The 18,066-nt window shown below is 54.3% G+C and overlaps 8 protein-coding genes across 8 annotated transcripts; 3 read left to right on the top strand and 5 right to left on the bottom strand.

The window, feature by feature from the left end:
• Positions 1-605: 605 nt before the first annotated feature.
• On the top strand, positions 606-3,435 carry EI97DRAFT_453917 (uncharacterized protein; the record flags this gene model as incomplete). The annotated part of the gene is made up of 7 exons (XM_033800489.1): positions 606-621; positions 676-740; positions 792-1,068; positions 1,136-1,761; positions 1,833-2,103; positions 2,154-2,234; positions 2,288-3,435. 7 exons carry the CDS (start codon positions 606-608, stop codon positions 3,433-3,435), a joined length of 2,484 nt encoding a protein of 827 aa, XP_033658199.1.
• A 173-nt stretch (positions 3,436-3,608) lies between these two features.
• EI97DRAFT_446880 (Clavaminate synthase-like protein) lies at positions 3,609-4,833 on the bottom strand (the record flags this gene model as incomplete). Its single annotated transcript, XM_033800062.1, has 4 exons — positions 3,609-4,353; positions 4,406-4,422; positions 4,487-4,612; positions 4,675-4,833. The coding sequence occupies 4 exons, from the start codon at positions 4,831-4,833 to the stop codon at positions 3,609-3,611; spliced, it is 1,047 nt and encodes a 348-aa protein (XP_033658198.1).
• A 3,497-nt stretch (positions 4,834-8,330) lies between these two features.
• Positions 8,331-8,977, bottom strand: EI97DRAFT_438121 (uncharacterized protein; the record flags this gene model as incomplete). Its single annotated transcript, XM_033799472.1, has 3 exons — positions 8,331-8,427; positions 8,542-8,600; positions 8,786-8,977. The coding sequence occupies 3 exons, from the start codon at positions 8,975-8,977 to the stop codon at positions 8,331-8,333; spliced, it is 348 nt and encodes a 115-aa protein (XP_033658197.1).
• A 1,467-nt stretch (positions 8,978-10,444) lies between these two features.
• Positions 10,445-11,969, bottom strand: EI97DRAFT_368648 (SET domain-containing protein; the record flags this gene model as incomplete). The annotated part of the gene is made up of 4 exons (XM_033795147.1): positions 10,445-10,944; positions 11,028-11,116; positions 11,173-11,198; positions 11,259-11,969. 4 exons carry the CDS (start codon positions 11,967-11,969, stop codon positions 10,445-10,447), a joined length of 1,326 nt encoding a protein of 441 aa, XP_033658196.1.
• Positions 11,970-12,371: 402 nt separating this feature from the next.
• EI97DRAFT_366943 (Thioesterase/thiol ester dehydrase-isomerase) lies at positions 12,372-12,940 on the bottom strand (the record flags this gene model as incomplete). Its single annotated transcript, XM_033795060.1, has 3 exons — positions 12,372-12,711; positions 12,759-12,809; positions 12,870-12,940. The coding sequence occupies 3 exons, from the start codon at positions 12,938-12,940 to the stop codon at positions 12,372-12,374; spliced, it is 462 nt and encodes a 153-aa protein (XP_033658195.1).
• A 212-nt stretch (positions 12,941-13,152) lies between these two features.
• Positions 13,153-14,756, top strand: EI97DRAFT_4395 (DRAP deaminase). Its single transcript, XM_033799563.1, has 2 exons — positions 13,153-13,513; positions 13,563-14,756. Exons 1-2 carry the CDS (start codon positions 13,253-13,255, stop codon positions 14,736-14,738), a joined length of 1,437 nt encoding a protein of 478 aa, XP_033658194.1. The 5' UTR covers positions 13,153-13,252; the 3' UTR covers positions 14,739-14,756.
• Positions 14,757-14,778: 22 nt separating this feature from the next.
• On the bottom strand, positions 14,779-16,061 carry EI97DRAFT_4364 (NAD(P)-binding protein). The gene is made up of 3 exons (XM_033799090.1): positions 15,907-16,061; positions 15,671-15,846; positions 14,779-15,617 (listed from the first exon to the last, which is right to left on the bottom strand). Exons 1-3 carry the CDS (start codon positions 15,961-15,963, stop codon positions 14,819-14,821), a joined length of 1,032 nt encoding a protein of 343 aa, XP_033658193.1. The 5' UTR covers positions 15,964-16,061; the 3' UTR covers positions 14,779-14,818.
• Positions 16,062-16,455: 394 nt separating this feature from the next.
• On the top strand, positions 16,456-17,862 carry EI97DRAFT_363239 (alpha subunit of prolyl 4-hydroxylase; the record flags this gene model as incomplete). The annotated part of the gene is made up of 1 exon (XM_033794982.1): positions 16,456-17,862. A coding segment is annotated over one exon (1,407 nt), but the record flags the coding sequence as incomplete, so codon positions are not given.
• Positions 17,863-18,066: the final 204 nt, after the last annotated feature.

Here is an 18,066-nt window from a genome sequence, read left to right as displayed (position 1 = left end):
TCGACTCTCGAAGGGTCGGATCGGCTTCTGGGTGCAGCTAGGAGCTTGAGGGAGGGGACGGCGACGGAGAGGACGGGATCGAATCGAATCCAGAGGGAACGGGAGAATTGTGGATAACGAGACTTTTTCTGGATCCGGCATGCCTTTACTTGTACGCACAGTGGTCAGGGGGGACGGGAAAGGAGGACAAGAAGAGAGGAAGAAGAGCATGGAGAAGAGAAAGCTTGTTTTGGAATACAGCTGTTCACACTTGTCCCATAATGGCCAAAATGACCAAATACCTGTTAACAGTTCTCTACAGTAAGTACTGTAGTAGCAGTAGCATAGTACTGTGTACATACAAGTAGTGTCCCTAGGAAGTCCTGTGTAGTACTGTGATGGTTCGTTTCGCCCCTTCTCGCCACAGAAGGCATTGGATTGTTTCCCGGCTCGCGTGGCTTATCCCCTGCGCAGATCACTCCCAATCACGTGACACCGTGGTGGGCGCTTGGCTTAGCCTCCCTCATAGTTTCCGAGACGCGCATTGTGCGTCTACAAACACTCTCCTCCACGAGCTTCCGCCCACCAGCAGCCCCAGCAAGCCGCACCATGGACCCATACCCATCATGAGTGGCCGAAACGGTATGACGGTTGATAATCCTCTTCCACCCCTCGCCGCTACTGATTGTCGACCAGAGCCCAGCCAGATGCCCCTCGCGGGCGCCATCGTGTGCTTCACTGCCATCCTTCCCGAAGAACGCGTGTGCCAGCCCCATTGCCCGATCGGGGACAACGCTAACACTTCGACCCAGACTGCACTGGCTGCCATCGCCGCCGAGATGGGCGCCACCATCAAGCTCGATCTCACCTCCGACGTCACCCACCTCATTGTCGGCAAAATCGACAGCGCAAAGTACCGCTACGTCGCTAGGCAGCGCGAGGACGTCAAGGTGCTCGCTCCAGAATGGCTCGACGCTCTTCGCCACATCTGGATCGGGGGAGGCCATGTCCCTGTCGCCGCTCTCGAGCACGAATACCACCTCCCCGTCTTCCACCGTCTCAAGATTTGTCTCACCGGCTTTGACAACCGTACGCTGCCCGCATCGCTACTCCTCAATCTGCTGTCCCTCCGCGCACGCGCGCTAACACCACACAGCGGAGCAACGGAGATATGTACAGGAAAAGGCCGTGCAGAACGGTGCCGAGTACCACGGTGACCTTACCAAGAGCGTCACCCATCTCATTGCAGCTCTCCCCACTGGGAAAAAGTACGAATATGCCCGGGCATGGAACATGAAGGTAGTGTCGTGGGAGTGGTTCGAACAGAGCCTACAAAGAGGCATGGCCCTAGATGAGGCGTACTATGACCCAAGGATGCCAGTCGAGGAAAGAGGACAAGGTGCGTGGGTGCGGAGACGCGACATATCCCCGAATTTGGGGAAGCGCGCACGTGAGCCTGAGCAGCTGGCAGCTATCAACCCGCTCAAACGCAAGCTCAGGCGCTCGGTGAGCTCCAAGCTGGGCAGCCAGAGCGAAGCTCTCTGGGCTGGCATTACAGCGGTGGGACGCGACAGGAAATCTGCTGGCGATGAAGATTGGGACAAAGACGAATTGACCAATACCGCCTCTCCCAATGGAAGCGCAACAAAAGAGGGCGGCGCGGCTGCACCTTCCGAGCGCATCTCGGAGAACGCTGCATTGCATGCGCCTTATCTGGATGCTGTTGACACGGGCATTTTTCAAGGTCGACCGATCCTCACCCACGGCTTTGATTCGGAGAAGGTATGACGTCTGTCGCGGCTATGCCGTGGTTCCAGACCAAATAGAGGACTAATTGCTGACGCTTCGTACAGACTAGAATCTTAAGAGAACACCTGGCCAGCAACGGCGCGTTCATCGTCAAAGACCCCGCAGAGCTGCTAACATTATCATCCGACCATCTCTCGCGTGGATACGTAGTAGTACCCCACGATGTTGCGACGGACTTGGACTCGGTTCCGGGAGGAGCCGGACCGATGACTAGGGCTACTAACTGGTGGGTCGAGCGCTGTCTACATGCTAAGTGCTTGCTAGACCCTGCCGAACATGTCTTATGCAGGCCACTCCAAACGGGGACGATTCCCGGTGCGTGTCATTGCGTCAATCATTGTTGTTGACAAGTCTGATACCAGCAGGCTTCAATGGTCTGAGCATCAATGCAACCGGGTTCAGCGGTATCGAGTTGCTGCACGTGACCAAGGTAGTCTCGTTGATGGGTACTGCATTAACCCCCTCCCTTCTTGCGGTGCGTTACTCTGACCCGTCACAGGGGCAACATACCATGAATTCCTGTCAGCGAAGACGTCTGTGCTAGTCTGCAATACGGAAACGCCGAATGAGCAAAAGACCAAGTTCATCGCCGAGAAGAGAATACCAGCTGTCCGTGCTGACTGGCTGTGGACATGCCTATCAACGGGCCAGTTGCAGCCTTATGAAGATTTTCTTCTGAGAATAACTCCTTCCTCTCGGGCCTCTCGAGACCGCGAGCAACCCTATCCCGACGTGCCCACGGTGCGTCTGTCGGAAGAGGAACTGCGGAAGCGTAAAGCGCCGCCGAGAAGAGGAGCAACTAGGCCTACATCGCGCAATGGACCCCAGAAGCCTGGCGCCTTAGTTCTGTCACTGCTCACCAACCCTTCTCCGACAGACTCGTCTACACATCTGGACGCGGGCACTGTCCGGGAACATGATGGCGAAGAACCCGGTTCTCCTGCAATTGGTGGCCCATGGTCAGTACCACCCCAGGATGTACGTCCCAGTATGAACGCCTCACGCCGTCCTTCGGCTTCGTCGACCGCATCCACCGCCAAATCTAGTGCGGGTTCCACGCCGACCTTCAATACGAACACAGGACCAACATGTCGAGGCAAACAAGCATACGAAGCGCGATCGTGCAGGCCAACGAAAGAACCTGCACCCGATTCCATCATACCGCTTCCTATAGAGCCAAAGAAGGACTACTCGAGCATCATGACTGGCATCCTGGCACAGCGTAGGGCTGCCGCCGAACAACAAATTGCCGGTAATGAGGTGAACAAGCGAAAGCGCCAGCTAGGAAGAGCGCCCTCTGCGCCTTCGAATGCCTCTACCGTCGATGAGCCCTTGTCGAGACCTAGCTCTGTCGCTCCCGGCGACTCGAGTGCGCGCGCTGAGGGCGAAGCAGCTGATCACTCGGGAAGAGGGGAAGGGGAAGAGGAAGAAGAGGAGGAGCCTGAGATCGAGGCAAAGAACGCGTGTCAGCCATCTCAAGTGTTGGGTTGGGATGCACCGGGGGCTCAAGAGGCCAGAGAGCGGATGATCAAAGCCATGGGCGGTAAGGTGGAAGCGATTGGCAATGTTGCTGAACCTATTGGACTCATGAAGGACATTGTGAGTGGAGATTGCGGAGGAAGACCTGCGCGAAGGCGGAAGGGATGATTAGATGATGTGTAAACCTATTACGATCTATGAATCCTGGCAACATCCTAGACTCTGAGCGAACTCCCCGACATGAACCGCATGGAGTGGGGTTAACTGCATGCATAACAAGGGCATTTGTCACAGTCGGCGTCGTGGAAGCGCGGTACTCACCATAGGCACCATAATCTGTCCTAAAGCATATAGGTCGACTTCAACCTCCTCTCCAGATGCTCCTGCGCGGTGATTGCTTCACCCGGCTTCCACCCCACCTTCTTCCTCTGCGCTTCCAGCTCTTCGGCACCTCGATCGCCATACTGCCTAATCACCTCGCTCGGCACAGGTTCCAGTTTCGCCTCGTTCAATGGGTGACAGAAGTACGCCATGCTATATCTGTCGCCATTGGCCCTAGTGACACCGCATTCACCATGCCCGCCAGATACGACCCGATGCACAGTACTCTTCAGCATGCCCTTGGTCCAGAAGGACAATAGATCGCCTATGTTGACTAAGATGGGAGGTTCGGAGAGAGTAGCAGGGTCAGGGTTGATTGGTACGCGAGCCCACGTCCGCGAAGGGGTCAGCACTTCCAGTCCCGCCTGGGACTGGGTCGGTTGGCGGAAGAGTAGGGTGATGGAACCGTAGTCTGAGTGTGCGCCGGCGAGGACGCGCTTCTCATCTCGGTCTTGGGAGGAACGCTCCACCTTGGGGTAGTGAAGTAGGCGGAAGACAGTGCCTGACGGCTTGTTGAGGGTTTGGTCGTGCCTTGACGTGAACCAGTCCGGGTCGGGGATCTGCAGGGCGGTGCCGAGAAGGGTCAAGATGCGTGTGCAGAGCGTGTGGCAGGCGGTTTGGAAGCGGAGGATAAGATCAGAAGAAGCGGAGAGGATTGGGGGAAGCGGTTGTAGGGTGGGGACGGGTTCGGCGATGTTGAAAGCTCTGTTGGGAGAGGGTTAGGAGGAGGTGTCTAGAAGAAGGGGGACGAACGGACTCTTTTGGGTCGCCTTGCTGTTTGAAGATTGTTAGATGGGAGAGTAGTTGATGTAGGCAAATAACAGCAGACAAGACGTGCCTTGGTAGTCTCTGGGTCGAGCGATTCACCCTGCATCCGTACCCACCCTCTATTCAGGCCGGCTTTGGTAGAATGGATGGCCCATTCGGCCTTGTCCTCCTCTGGCAGACTGAAGAATGCTCGCGACTGTATTTGGTCACCTGAACGGCCCTGCCTATGCCTTGGAGAAAGCATTTGGTTCGTCTCACCAGGTCGAACATGGCGGCAATATCCTGAGGGGGTATCGTCACACCATCGTTCTTGATGAAGAGGAAGCCGTGCGTGGAAGCAGCGGCGAGGACTTGCCGAGCGACGTCGTCGGAGTCTCCCAAGATGTCGATGACGGGAATCCGTGCGGTTGAAGACATTCTCTTCTTTACATCCTATTAATTTGTTTGCAAAGGATTCTGCACCTGGGGTAGCCAAGGCCAATACTGTAGGTATGTACTGTAGTAATCAGTTATCAGTTCGGGGTTTTGCATGTACATACAGTAAAGCGATGAATGTCCAAGCTTCCACCTCATTGCGGGGTGCTACGTTCCTGAGCTAGTCTCAAGCCGTCCTAGCGTGCCAAATAAGCCAAATAAACCCCAGCCTATTATTATGTATTACTGTGTACTGTGTATTAAATATCTCGTAGCATTCCCTGTACATCACCACCTGCACCTCATCAAACCTCGGGTTGGTGAACCTTGTCAATAATCATTCATCGCAGCACCCAGCCCCCCCATCTCACATTTCTCCCCGTTCCTGTGCCAATTGCCTCAAAACGTCGCCGGCTCCACACCGCCTCGCAATCCTTTCTCTCACCTGGAGACCTGGGGCCGCCCTTCCACCGGCCTTTTCGCAACCTCGCAGCGAAACCCTCCCCTCCACCCATCGCCGCCTCGCCTTTGCCTGCCTCCTTCCCTAAACACGCCTCTCCCGATTCTGCTCCCTCACGCTATCCGACATGATTACAGACTTTGATATCTGGATCAACCCCATCAACCCCCTCTACGAGCTTGGATCGTTGGAGGAGCTCCGAGGCTTCCGCATTGGTGTCGACGCCTCCGAATACCTGCGAACGCGCATACAACAACATGCGGCTGAGCTGCTTTTGCCCGCCACAGGTGGCCTTCCATTTGGCCTCAAGCATACAATAGAGGCCGATCTACGATACTTCGAGGATCGTCAGATCAATCTCGTCTTCGTTTTCCCGGGCGTGGACCTCGCAAAGCCGGACGATCCCTTTCGACACAGGCAGGATGCTGTGCGTGTGAACGCCGAGGCATGGGCCCTGTACGATAAACACGACGCCACTTCCTCAGTCCAAGAGTTCGGCAAATCAAGTGAGTCGCCCTGAGGCGCATGCGTCTGGACCGACTGACAAGCTCTAGAATACGTACTACCCGAAGACCTTGCGCGAGGCTTGCAGCAGGTGCTATTTCAAAACCGAATCCAGTTCATGGTAGCGCCATATAGCCAATGGGCTCAGGTATGTCGGGTTTGATCAGTCGGCTGCTCGTTGCTGACACGCTGGAGCTGGCATATCTCGAGCAAAACAAGCTGGTGCTTGCTGCGGCTGGCTCTTCGGAGCTCGCGCTTTTCCCATGTAGCCAACCCATCATTGCTTGGGATTTCGAGGACCATAGATTTCGCTCCATCAAGCGGAACCGATTGTTTGCGAGCTTGCGGTCCGTCATGGGCGATGTGCCGCTCACAGAAGACATGTTCATCGACATTTGCATGCTCTCCGGGAACCACTTCCTTCCCACGTTCCCACCCATAGCGATGCGCACCAACAAACCGATGCCTTTCTTGGCGCTTGACTTAATCATGAGCCATGGAAGAACCGGATGGGGTGTGGTTGAGAGTTTTGCGGATGATCCACGGGTGAAGGAATCCAATTACGTCGACAGATACCGGAGGGCTCGGCTCGCGGTAAAGCACCAGATTGTCATGGACAAGAACGGTCAGCTCTTGCCCACGGCGGAGGCCCAGCTGCCCAATGACCCGCATGAGTTTCTCGGTCAACGTCTACCAGAAGAAATCTACTTCTATCTATCGCGAGGACTGATAGACCCACGTCTACTGCAGTGGCGTGCGACCAGCGAGATCATCGAGCCTGTCCCCGTCGACGGAGGGGACTCGAACGCGTACAAAACCTTAGTTAGCTCCAAACTCAACCCCCTGCGGACAACAACCCTTAAGCTGCTGTCCTCTGCACTGCACTACTGGTACCAGAACACGGACATAACGTTGAAGTGCTGGTTTCCTGATACCCCCGCACTTTCAAACCGCGCCACACTGAGTATGAAAGGCGCCGGAGATTTGCGTCGGGTCGTGGAGATGTGGAATGTCAAAGCAGAGACCTATACAAAATTCGTCTCCAAATACGAGGTAAACCGCCGTGCCCTTCAGCTCTAGCTCGATAGTTGACAGAATGCTAACATGAACAGGGCTATGGCCTCTTGGGCCGTGCCATCCTCGCCCTGAAGGACGATGAATTCGTGAAGAGCTCCAGCAGCAAAAAGAGCATTGACAGCGTATGTCACAGTGTGTACTCCTCCCAAGTCGTACTAACATTACTAGCCCCTGTCGTCATCGGACGAGCTCCAGTACAACACTCTTTGGCGGTTCCTCACTTTGCGTGACTATGTGGATCTCAATCATAACTTGACAGCGTGGGGCAAGATCCTCGCCGCCGTGGTCAAAGCCGTCGAGAACGACTCTGAGCTCGAGGAAGCGGCTGTCCTTGCAGTGGAGCTGCTACGACTCGAGATGCTCAATGGAGACGCTGGCATGTTCCCCTCGTACAAAGGCGCTCCTTTCCGTGGAGATGGTAAGCGTTATGTACTCGCAACCACTTCTACGTTAACCCGGCTCCAGACAAGCAAAACTCCTATATGCTCTTGATTTCACGCGTGGCAGGTCTCGCGACCTTGCAACACAGACCTCTGGGGTACACCGGCCCGCTCAGTCGGCACCTGTTGGGATATAACAGTGTCGTCAATGCAGTGCGTAGTTCTTTACGTGACTTGGTCGAAGTCAGCGCGACTCAGCTGTGCCTCTCCGGTTGCGCGGACCGCAAAATACCTACGGAGACGATCACTGAGGTCGCCATGAAGTAGGTTATCTCTCACCATCGTCCGCCCAAACAAAACTGACAACATTCTAGGCTTCCATTTTTGTTGCCGATCAATTGTGCACTCAGCGTTGCTATGAAATCATATGTCGACGAGCTTTGCCAGCAAGCTAATCCCGAGTCTGAAAGTGCTAAGGCAACCGTACTGGAGGTGGCGCAGACCCGGTACTTTCCACAAACGGAGCACCTTGCCAAAGATTTGAAGAGAGCGTTCCGACTGTGGGATGCGGTGTTCGAGGGCGTATCCCAAACGGGCAACCTGATCAGAAGGAAGGACCAGGACTTCTGGAATGAAGCGTACAGCTGGATGCGTAATCGTCGTTAGAAGCGATGTGCGACTCCGAATCTGACGATTGTTGACCCGGACATCATTCCACGAATGCAGCGGAAATTGACCTGCGTTTGTTCACGGGAGACTATCGACTCGTCGGCCATACTCAAGCGGGAGTTCCATCCACTGCCCCACGGGGATTGGACTGAATGACGAGTGAGTAGCTTGAAGAGAAACACAGTTGGCGGTTCATCAAAGGGCAATCGCACGGCAGCGTGCCCATGGCTCCAATCAACAGATGAGTTCTTGAGAGATTGACCTCGATGGTAAGGCATAAGGCAAACCGTAGGCCGAGTTTCACCTTCCCCGCAATCGCAGCTTCCATCTGCTGCTGGAATCCGAATGGCCTGTCGGAGCTGAAATTGCTCGTTCGCTTTATCCGCAAATCTACCGCCATTAGTCCGCTTCTAACCGTGGACCGTCAAGGGATCGTTGAACCTGAACCTCTCGCGTCGATTTCGGTCTTCGAGCAACTCATCACGTCCGTATTCCGTGCGGACCTGGCTAGTGTGGTTAGGTAGAGGCAACAATCATCATTATATACTTCTCTCCGGTCAGGGATCTTGCTGTATCTCTTGTTTCGTATCGCTACTATACGCGTCCGAGTGGATAACCTACTTGCATTTGCTCTGTAGGTCAAATTCTGCGTATTCTGTTAAATCCTGTTGGCTACACTTCTTGAATAAGCAAGTAGGAAAGCTAGGCCCTAAGGATTATCAAACCTGGAGGGAGGCGTCATGAAGCGAGTCATAAGGTCTGCCATCTCTCCATGCTTCCTGGCCGCTCAGTCGGACGTGGAAAACGGCAATGCATCAGGATGAGGGTTGGGCCACGGGCAGGCCGAAACACAACCAGCACGTACCTGATGGTAACCTGCCACTCTGTCCTCGCCCGTTGGATCATGCCTGAATGGCCCAATACGGTGCACGCCGTCCACGGTTCCCTCGATCGATCTTTGCAACTGGACGCCGACAAGAATATCTGCTTTCACACGGTGATCAGCTTCGGAACGCGAGAGGGCTAGGTATGTTGCAAAGGTGGCGTATTCAGTCATTGGCGCACGTCGACTGTCTCTTGGGCTAATGGCAGGAGTCAGATAAAGAGGTCTTATTGAATAGCTCTTTGGATGGCAATATGTACATTCCCCGTATTGTCGGGTGTAGTCTAGCTTGCTATGGTCGAGTCATATTGGATACTGGCGAATGGAATGCCATCTCTCTCTCCCGCTCCATACCCACATAAGGTACAGTGGGAGGATATGGGAGTTGCGTGGGATGTGCAGCTCCTCAGAAACGCTAAGGTTACGCAAGTGCTCACTTTACCAACCCATACACGTATCCAATAATAACCCTGGAGGCAGTCCCCATTCTCTTTCATCTGCCTTTGGTAAAGACTTTATTAGTTCCCGCAACTACATCCTAATAGGATACAGTTGGCGTCATAGACCAGGACAATTCCATTGCCCTCATATCTCGGCTCTGACACCCCTTTACTATTGTCAAATTCTATTACTCTAGGAAAGAGAGCCGCCCGGGGCAAAGGCTTTGTCAGAACCTTTGGTGAAGATCATCCAACTCACTGCGATGACGAGATACAGCGGGCGAGCTCTCCAGATGATGGACACATAAGTGAACCAGGCCATTGTGAATGCGGTCCATGAATTCACTGTGATGCTCCAACCAGTATACTCACGACCTGGAAGTGTCCCGGAGTTGTATATCGAGATGCTTATCCTAGACCAGGAGCGTGAAAGCTATTGGGGACTTTTCAGGTGGGTTCGGGGTTGATGAGGGCCTTGGGAAGCATAAATGTACGGAAAGGTTGTTTACAATGAAGAGAAAACACTTGGCTCTTTTGGTACAATAGCTCGGCCGGTATAGGTTCATGCAAGTCCAGAAGCTCAATTTCCACTTGGATCGATATAACGAAAGAAATCGGCCATGATGCTGGAGCCCAGCGTCAAGATAATCTCACTACCTTAAACTTTTGGCTCGCTGCTGTTAGTCTATCGCAACACACATCTTCGGCTTCCACTCGGAACTCCCCGTCTCACATGCTCCAGTGCCTCTTTCCTCGCTGCACTAAACTCTCAAACACTCAGTACTCTGGAAGCGACCCTTTTTTTTTTTTGGTACAACAGGTTACCGATATTGTAGAGGTATACCCACCCGGGGGCGTAGATCGTATCAGAATCACTGAGAGCACCATTCTCTTTACGGGCCAGGAAGCCATTTCCACCGGGGGAAGCATTATCACACGAATCGATACGCCTCGTTTACAGAAATCAGGCTTCAGAACCAACCAAGGTGAAAGCATCCGTTCAGTGTAATGGCTCTGCGATATAACATCTCAAAATGTTCTCGCCAAAAGAGACGGGTTCATGTTCAACTCAAAGCTATAAACAGCGTGCCGAACTGCCCACGGAGTAAACTAAGGACAAGGACTCTAGATGCGCCAGGGTAAGTATACAACATGCATTACAACCTCGAGGAATTCGGAGGAACACAACCTACATCCCACTTCAGTGGTGATGACCATCATCTTCGGCATGATGATCATCCTCCCAGACGCTATCATCCCAGGGATCCTTGTCCCAAGTAGCCCACGTCTGATGTGCTTTAACATCCATCTCCATCTGCGCTGTCCTCCTCGCCTCATAGCTATTCTTCCCAGCAATGATCTCCCAATCCCGTCGTGCCCGCCCAGCCCAATGTTTCGCCCTCTGCTCTATACCCAGGACACTCCATGAGTAGGCGAGGATCTCCTCATACATGGGCCTCTCGATGACAAGGCCTTCCTCATCCATGAGATTGACAAGGTTGGGGAGCAGCGCGATGAATTGCGGGACATTTTCAAAGCCTGTGGGCAGGTTGTCTCTAATGTCCTTGATGTCCTTGAGACGTTGGTCGGACTTGGAAATGTTCTCTGCCGAGGAAGAGCAGAGGCTACATGTACACGTGAATCCCCAATGCTCCCTGAGAGCCTTGACGCGTTCTTCATGCGGGCGGTCATAGAAACCGTCTAAATAAAGATCAGCATGACGTTCTGCTAAAGACGGTTCAACAGAACTTGAACCGCGAGCATGGAAAGGGTTAAGCGCATACAGGAGTAGGTTAGTTCCTCGCCAGGCTGGATATCCCGCAGGGCGTAGAGGTTGAGGGTCAACGTGTAGTCGTCGAAGCGGTAGTAAGTGCTAGATGACAAGATTAGCCATACAAGTCCCGTCGTTTATTCAAAGTCCTTTCTCACTTTGGACGGCATGCGTGATTGATCCTCTACAATGTTGTCAGCTACGTCCCACCCCCGGGGGCCGCCATGGAACTCGATGCACTTACTGATGCTTCAGGCACAACGCCCAAGTGACCAACGGTATCAGCCTCTCCTAGTCTCATTCCCATTCCATTTGTTTTCATCAGGTCATCTAGCTCATGACCTCCCTTGCTCTTGGCCAGGCCTGCCAGTGTCTTTTGCGTCTTCTCCGGCAGCTGCCTAAATGCCAGATCCAATAGTCGGTGTCGCTCGTCGCTTGCACGGCCGTGCAATAGATGGTTGGAGATGATGACAGTAGGATGCTTCAGGATGACAGTATTTCCTGCCTCAATTTTGTTCCTTGCGAAGAGTCCGATGCCACGGCCAGATGTGTCACGTGCTTGGTACGGCTCCTGGCCGCGATCCTCCTGATCCTCATGCGAGAAGCTCTCCAACAAATAGCTGGTTGCTACCTCTGGCGTGGTGATGAGACTGATACCACGATCGTTGGCGAAGCGGCTGTTTGTGTAAACGCAGAAGGTTTGTTTCGCTGATTCACTATCGGGAAGAGCAGCCTGAAGGCAGGTTGGGTTATGCGTCCACGGAAAGGAGGTTGATGTGAGTCCGTCCGAAAAGACGGGGCATGTCTGGTGGGCAGGAAGCTTCAAGATGTCTTGAACCGGGAAGCTGTGGCCGTACAGGACAACCTCAGCGCTTACAAGAACGAAGGGTGAACCTAGAAGAAAGGTAGTGAGGAGACGAGATGCTTTGGACCGTTGGGGGAAAAGAGAAGTCATCATGAACGAGATTGCGTGGAGCTGCGAACGGTCGACCGTCTGTAGAGTGATGGAGGTACTTCTGAGGGTTGGATTCGGATGTAAAAAGACAGCTCCATTGGCATGGAAGCCACGTTTCGAGGGTGCACGGCATCGTGTACCTTTGATTGAAACACCCTGGCGGGTTGCAAGGTCTATAGGCAGATTATTATAGGCTGGCGCGCATCAAAGTGTCGAGATTGATATTGAGAGGAAGCCCGGGCGACGGCAGATATGAATGAGGGCAGCCATTGCCGTTGCGCTAGTCTCCATGCGGAACACGGTTGAAGACCACCACATTCATCTACTAGATCCTCAGCCTATAAATGCTCCGTACCTCGAATAGGGACCGTCAAGTAATGACGGATGATAGTCGAGATGGCTTCAGAGCTTTGGCTTTTGCACCAGAATCTTGCTCAGGCCTGTCCTCAACGCTTCCGCCATGCCGTGCTTCACCGGCTTTCTACTGCCTCTATCCACAAAGACGTGGGCAAACTCCCCGACGGCTTTGACTTCGTCCTGGCCCCGTTCAAATACCCCAATCTCGTACGTTACTGAGCTCTTGCCCAGCTTATTGACTCTCAAGGTGACATCGACGACCGAGGGGAACTCGACCGGGGCGAAGTAGTCGCAGTGGGAGTGCACCACGAGACCAATCTGGGAAGATGTGGGAGGATGCAGTGAGCAGCGCTCGATGAGGTACGTGTTGACGACCGAGTCGAAGCTTCATCCAATCAGTCCGGCCCTGCATGCCTGAGGTTCTCCACGTACAGGTAATAGTATACGCTGTTGTTCACGTGGCTGTACATGTCATTGTCACTCCTGGTGGGCGCAATTAGCTGGCCGTCGGGGCATGACCGCAGCGGATGGAGACATATTCACCATCGCGTCCGATACTCCAACGCGAACTTGTAGTCGCTCCGTCTCCTGGATTTCAGTGCTTCCAATGCCATCTTCGTGTCTTCCTTGAAAGTCTCCCAGAGAGCGTCAGGGCTGCGAGCCCAGTAGAGCCAAATATCACATTTATATCTAAATATACGAGGGGTTGCGGAAACGGGCGCTAAGAAGACCGCCGAGGTTCAAGAGAGAAGTTCGGGTTCCTGCGACAACTGGTTTGTGCTCACCACCAGAACGAAATTCATTCTCCCAATCCTACCTTCTGGGCACACAACGAACGTCCCCGCGTCTTTCCGCAGGCGCGTTTCCCTCCCTTCACGTTGGCGCCCTCACCCCGCATCGTCTCGTATCTCGCCAGAAAAGGGCGCATGTCCATGGCCCTCGTCCCTTCAACCGCCAACGACAAGTATCCCCCGTACGATGAGGATAAATTCCCCTTCGTCGAGCCACCGCCAGTGGTAATCACCCCTTGTGATCCCTGGCCGCCGCCATACTATTTGGAGGGCGGGCTACGCAAGGTGAAGCCCTACCACTTCACCTACAACACCTTCTGCAAGCAACGATGGCGTGGGAGGGAGCTTCTCGACATCTTCGCCTCGGAATTCCGAGATAGGCCCCTTGAATACTATGTGCGTCGCCCTCCTACAGTCTCGCGCCGCCTCAACTGATGCCCGTCAGGAGAAAGCCATCATCGAAGGACGCGTAACCCTCAACGGAAAGCCTGTCCCGTCCACCAGTACAATCGTGAAAAACGGCGACTGCATTTCGCACACGCTGCACCGCCACGAGCCGCCTGTCACCGCAAAACCCATCGGCATTGTACACGAAGATGATGATCTCATCGTTATCGACAAACCGGCGGGCGTACCAGTTCATCCTGCCGGCCGCTACAACTTCAACTCGATTGTTTCCATAATGCGCGCTGACAGGGGATATGATTGGAATCCGTTGCCCTGCAATCGACTGGACCGGTTAACCAGTGGAATCATGTTTATCGGAAAGCATAGACAAGCGGCCGAAGACATGAGTGCGCAAATCCGAGGCAGGACGGTCAAGAAGGAATATATCACCAGGGTGGTAGGAGAATTCCCAGAAGGCGAAGTCGTCTGCGAAAAGCCCATTCTGCAGATTAGCCCAAAGTTGGGCCTGAATCGTGTGAGGGCGAATGGGAAGGAGGCAAAAACTGTCTTCAAGCGCATGGCATACTACCCACCAAAAAACGACAACGCAGCCGAAGCAGCGAAGAGCGAGCAACACGAAGGGATGGAGTGGAAAAGCAAAAAGGGATATTCCATTGTACGCTGCTTCCCAATCACAGGCCGTACCCATCAACTGCGTGTTCACCTCCAGTACTTGGGCCACCCAATCGCAAACGATCCCATCTATGCAAATCAGCGCGTGTTCGGGCCATCGCTCGGAAAAGGCCAGTCGGATGAAGAGAACGACGAAGACATCATGTCGCGTCTGTCGCGTATGGGTAAGGATGAGGTGGCGGATGCGGTGGCATATCACGACGAAATGGTTGACCAGTACAACAAGCGCAAGGCGGAGAAGCTAACCGGGGAGACTTGCGAAGTATGCGACACACCCTTATACAGCGACCCTGGGGTTCACGAACTCGGTATATTCCTGCACGCGAGAAGATACCATTGTGGTGAAGGCAAATGGGACTATGAAACTGGTCTACCCGAGTGGGCCCTGCCGCCTCCAGACGTGGAGGGACCAACCGTGGCGACGGAGGAGTCAGACCCGCTTGCCGTCGATCTGCAAAAATTGGAGTTAGAAGATTCACAGGCGCGCGAAGGCACGGTACACGAGCATGAAGCGCCCATGGCGGCCAGCGCAACCGCATAACATATGATTCGAGGCGAAAATGGCAACATGTATGCGTCAAGTGTCTACATTTGGGCGTGGCTTATAGGAATAGTGTAGCATCATGGCTCAAGGGAAATGGGTGCACCGCCCTTCTCGCCGGACAGCAAGCAAGCCTCTAGCAGCTCCAGATCCTTCAGGGCTTCCTCCGGACTCTGCCGTGGGTTTGTTTCCCCTTTCACCAACGACTCCGCCCATGCCTTCACCTCCTGCTTAACACCATTGCCCTCCTCCGGAAACTCCCTGACGTCCTCCTGGCCGTCCCTCGTGACAATGACCTTCCCTCGGGAGACCCACACGCGGCCTTTCTCAGCAGCAACGGCATACTCTGAACCGGTAAACGTTGTTCCGAACGATATGGAAAGGGTGCCGGATGCCCCATTCTTCAGCTGGACTGTCGCATTCAGAGTGTCGAGCGGAGGCAGATGCTCTTGTAGCTGCGCCGTGAAGGCGCTGACCTTTGCCGGAGCCGCGACGTTGCCCAAAAGCATCCTTGTCGCAGCAACGAAGTGTACGCCCCCATCCAAGAGGAAGCCTCCCTGGTACTCTGGCGTCTTCCTCCAGGCTGTCTCGAAGTACTTGCCGCCCGGTTGGACCAAGTTGCTCACTCTTGTCCTGAACTCCAGCACGCGACCGAGTGTTGTGACTTGCTGCGCCGCAAAGTCAAAGGACTCGAAGAAGCGGAAGTTTTCGGCGATGGCGAAAGTGGGAGCGGCAGTAGTTTTCTTCACGCTGGCATTATACCAGGAGAGGAGCTCCTGGGCGGTGGCTACGTCCTTTGCGATGGGCTTCTCCGCCAGAACATGTTTCCCCGCGGACAGTGCCTGCTTGATGTACGAGGGTTGGACTGGAATTGGCAGTCTATTCTTGGTTGTCAGTCGGGTTCTATCTGCACATTTCAAGGCCCCTCGTACGCTATGATGACGCCGACAATGTCATCTCGTTTCAACAGGTCTCCAAACGTCTTGCCTTCCTGGTCCTCGCTGTACAGGTCCACGCCCGAGAGCTCAGCAGACAAAGCTTGGGCAGATTTCAGGGAGCGTGAGTAGACGGCTTTCAAGCTCAGAAGAGGAGTTGCACGAATTGCCGGCTTCAACCATGTAAGTCTTCACAGTCAAAGCGACCATTGCCGAAGTTCATGCCACCATACCAGATGCTCCTCCTTGGCAAAGATGCCGCTGCCGACGAGCGCAATACCAGTGGCCATTGTTGCTGAACGACGGAATCAGAGAGAGTGAGAGAGGGTACACGCTGACGCTGACGCTGGCGGTTGGTGGGGAGCGAGTGGAAGTGGGATAGATACAAGTAGATGGGAAACAAAACGAAGCGAAAACCTGGACAGAGCAAAGTAGACTTTGCCCCACACTGGGCGGCGACCTCACGGAGCACGAGCAGGTGGACGGTCACCTGATCTGATTGGCTGTGGGTGGTTCTTGGCCCACAACTTCCCCATGCATTCTCCAGAGTGTGTGCACAGCGGGTGAACTGACCAGTATTTCCTTTGGACTTTTTGCACTCACCCCTACTGGCATGCCGCCCCCCAAAAACCAACTGAGACTCCATCTGTACATCTGATCGGATGGCTAAATCCAAAACCGCGAAGCGCAAAGCCGCTTCTGCGCTGACCAGCCAACCCAAGGCCGCGAAACGTTCTCACACGCTGCCCTCCCCGCCGACCACCGACTGCGACCGCGACACACCTCCCACCCTCGAACCCAAGCAGCTCTCCTCGGTCATCTCTCCCGAAGAGCTCGAGATCACAATCGACACGCTCCGAACCCTCGCCCAATATCCGACTCTCATCAAATCGAAAGCTTGCCAGCCGTTGCGGGCTGCTACCTACGACTTCCGAACCGTCTGCACGACTGGACTAAACTCGGCACCCACGATATCGAATGCGAACACTAGTGCCTCGTCTTCGAGCCTCACCTCTCGCGTGAGTGCTGCACTAGCCGATGGGCGCTACATGGAAGCGCGGGTCGCGCTGGCGGAGATGCGCGTGAGGGGCTTAGCTCCGAAGCTTGGAGCCCTCTGTCGATGGGTACGGGACCTTGATGTTGTTAGCGGATTGAGCGGCGACCAGGGGATTCATGGGAGAGGTACACGAAGTTCGTGCGAGAGAGAAGCGTTCCGGGCCCTGGATGCCGTACTGCGTGTGACGTGCCCCATCGATGAGACTACATCGGTAACAGGAGGAGCGACCGGCGGGGACATGATGATCAACTTGCAACCTGCTTGGAACCTGCGCGTTCCATCTACGGAAGACGGGCAAAGCCGTAATGCCGTTAAAAATGGGACCCTTTTTGCAACGGATCAGGAGAGGGCAAGGACCGCATCCAAATACACTCTCATCGAAAGGACCCCGGGCCTACTTCGAAAACCGCCCAATCATCACCCTGCGCTTTTGTATACGTCGGAACCAGGCGCTATACCGTTGACTGCGGACAAGCATCTCACTCCCACCCTCCACAAGCATCCTCTCGTCCCAAACTTATCCCTCATCTCATCTGTCCTGAGCCCATCCGAGTGTCGAGCTATTGTAATGGCTGGCGAGGCCGTTGGTTTTGTCCCCGATGCACCATTGAAGGATGATACCGACGACGTCAGTATACTTGCCCATAACTTCTACTGGGTCGTTGATCAACCTTTTCATGACGCCCTGTGGGCCCTTGTCCGCGATTTTGTTCCGGCACACGTAGGGGGGAGAGTTGCAAGGGGCATCAACAGACGATTCAGAGTGTATCGCTATGTACCTGGTGCCGAATATCGTTGTCATATTGATGGTGCTTGGCCACCTTCAGGCATTTCGCCTACGGGACAATATCAATACGATGCCAGCGGGCCTGAAACCGGGGGGAAACAGTCGAGCCTGTTCACTTTCCTGATCTATCTCAACGAAGATTTCCAGGGCGGGGAAACAACCTTCTTCTTGCCCAGCGTCAAGGAGGGCGTGCTGAATGCATACCCAGTCAAACCAGTCATGGGCGGTGTTGCTCTTTTCCCACATGGGGACAGCAAGGGGGCACTGCTACACGAGGGCACAGGAGTCAGAAGTGGAGCGAAATACGTGATCAGGACTGACGTTGAGTACGATGTGGAGCCCTCGATTACGAATGAAACGGAGGCATCATAGTAGGACAGGTCCCTCTGCTCGGGTTTGCGTCCGACACACGTGTAGTTGACGGCCTTCGACGGCCCGTAGGGGTTGCGCGTCTGGCGGACGTCTCAGCCATACCACTACGTCCTTGGCAAATTTGGAGGTGAGTACAGAGGTGATAGAAAGAAAGAGAGTAGTCCTCTACACCCCCGA

This window comes from Westerdykella ornata (assembly GCF_010094085.1).
Source record: "Westerdykella ornata strain CBS 379.55 unplaced genomic scaffold EI97scaffold_1, whole genome shotgun sequence".
NCBI lineage: Eukaryota > Fungi > Ascomycota > Dothideomycetes > Pleosporales > Sporormiaceae > Westerdykella > Westerdykella ornata.
This window is presented reverse-complemented; position numbering and strand designations above follow the sequence as displayed.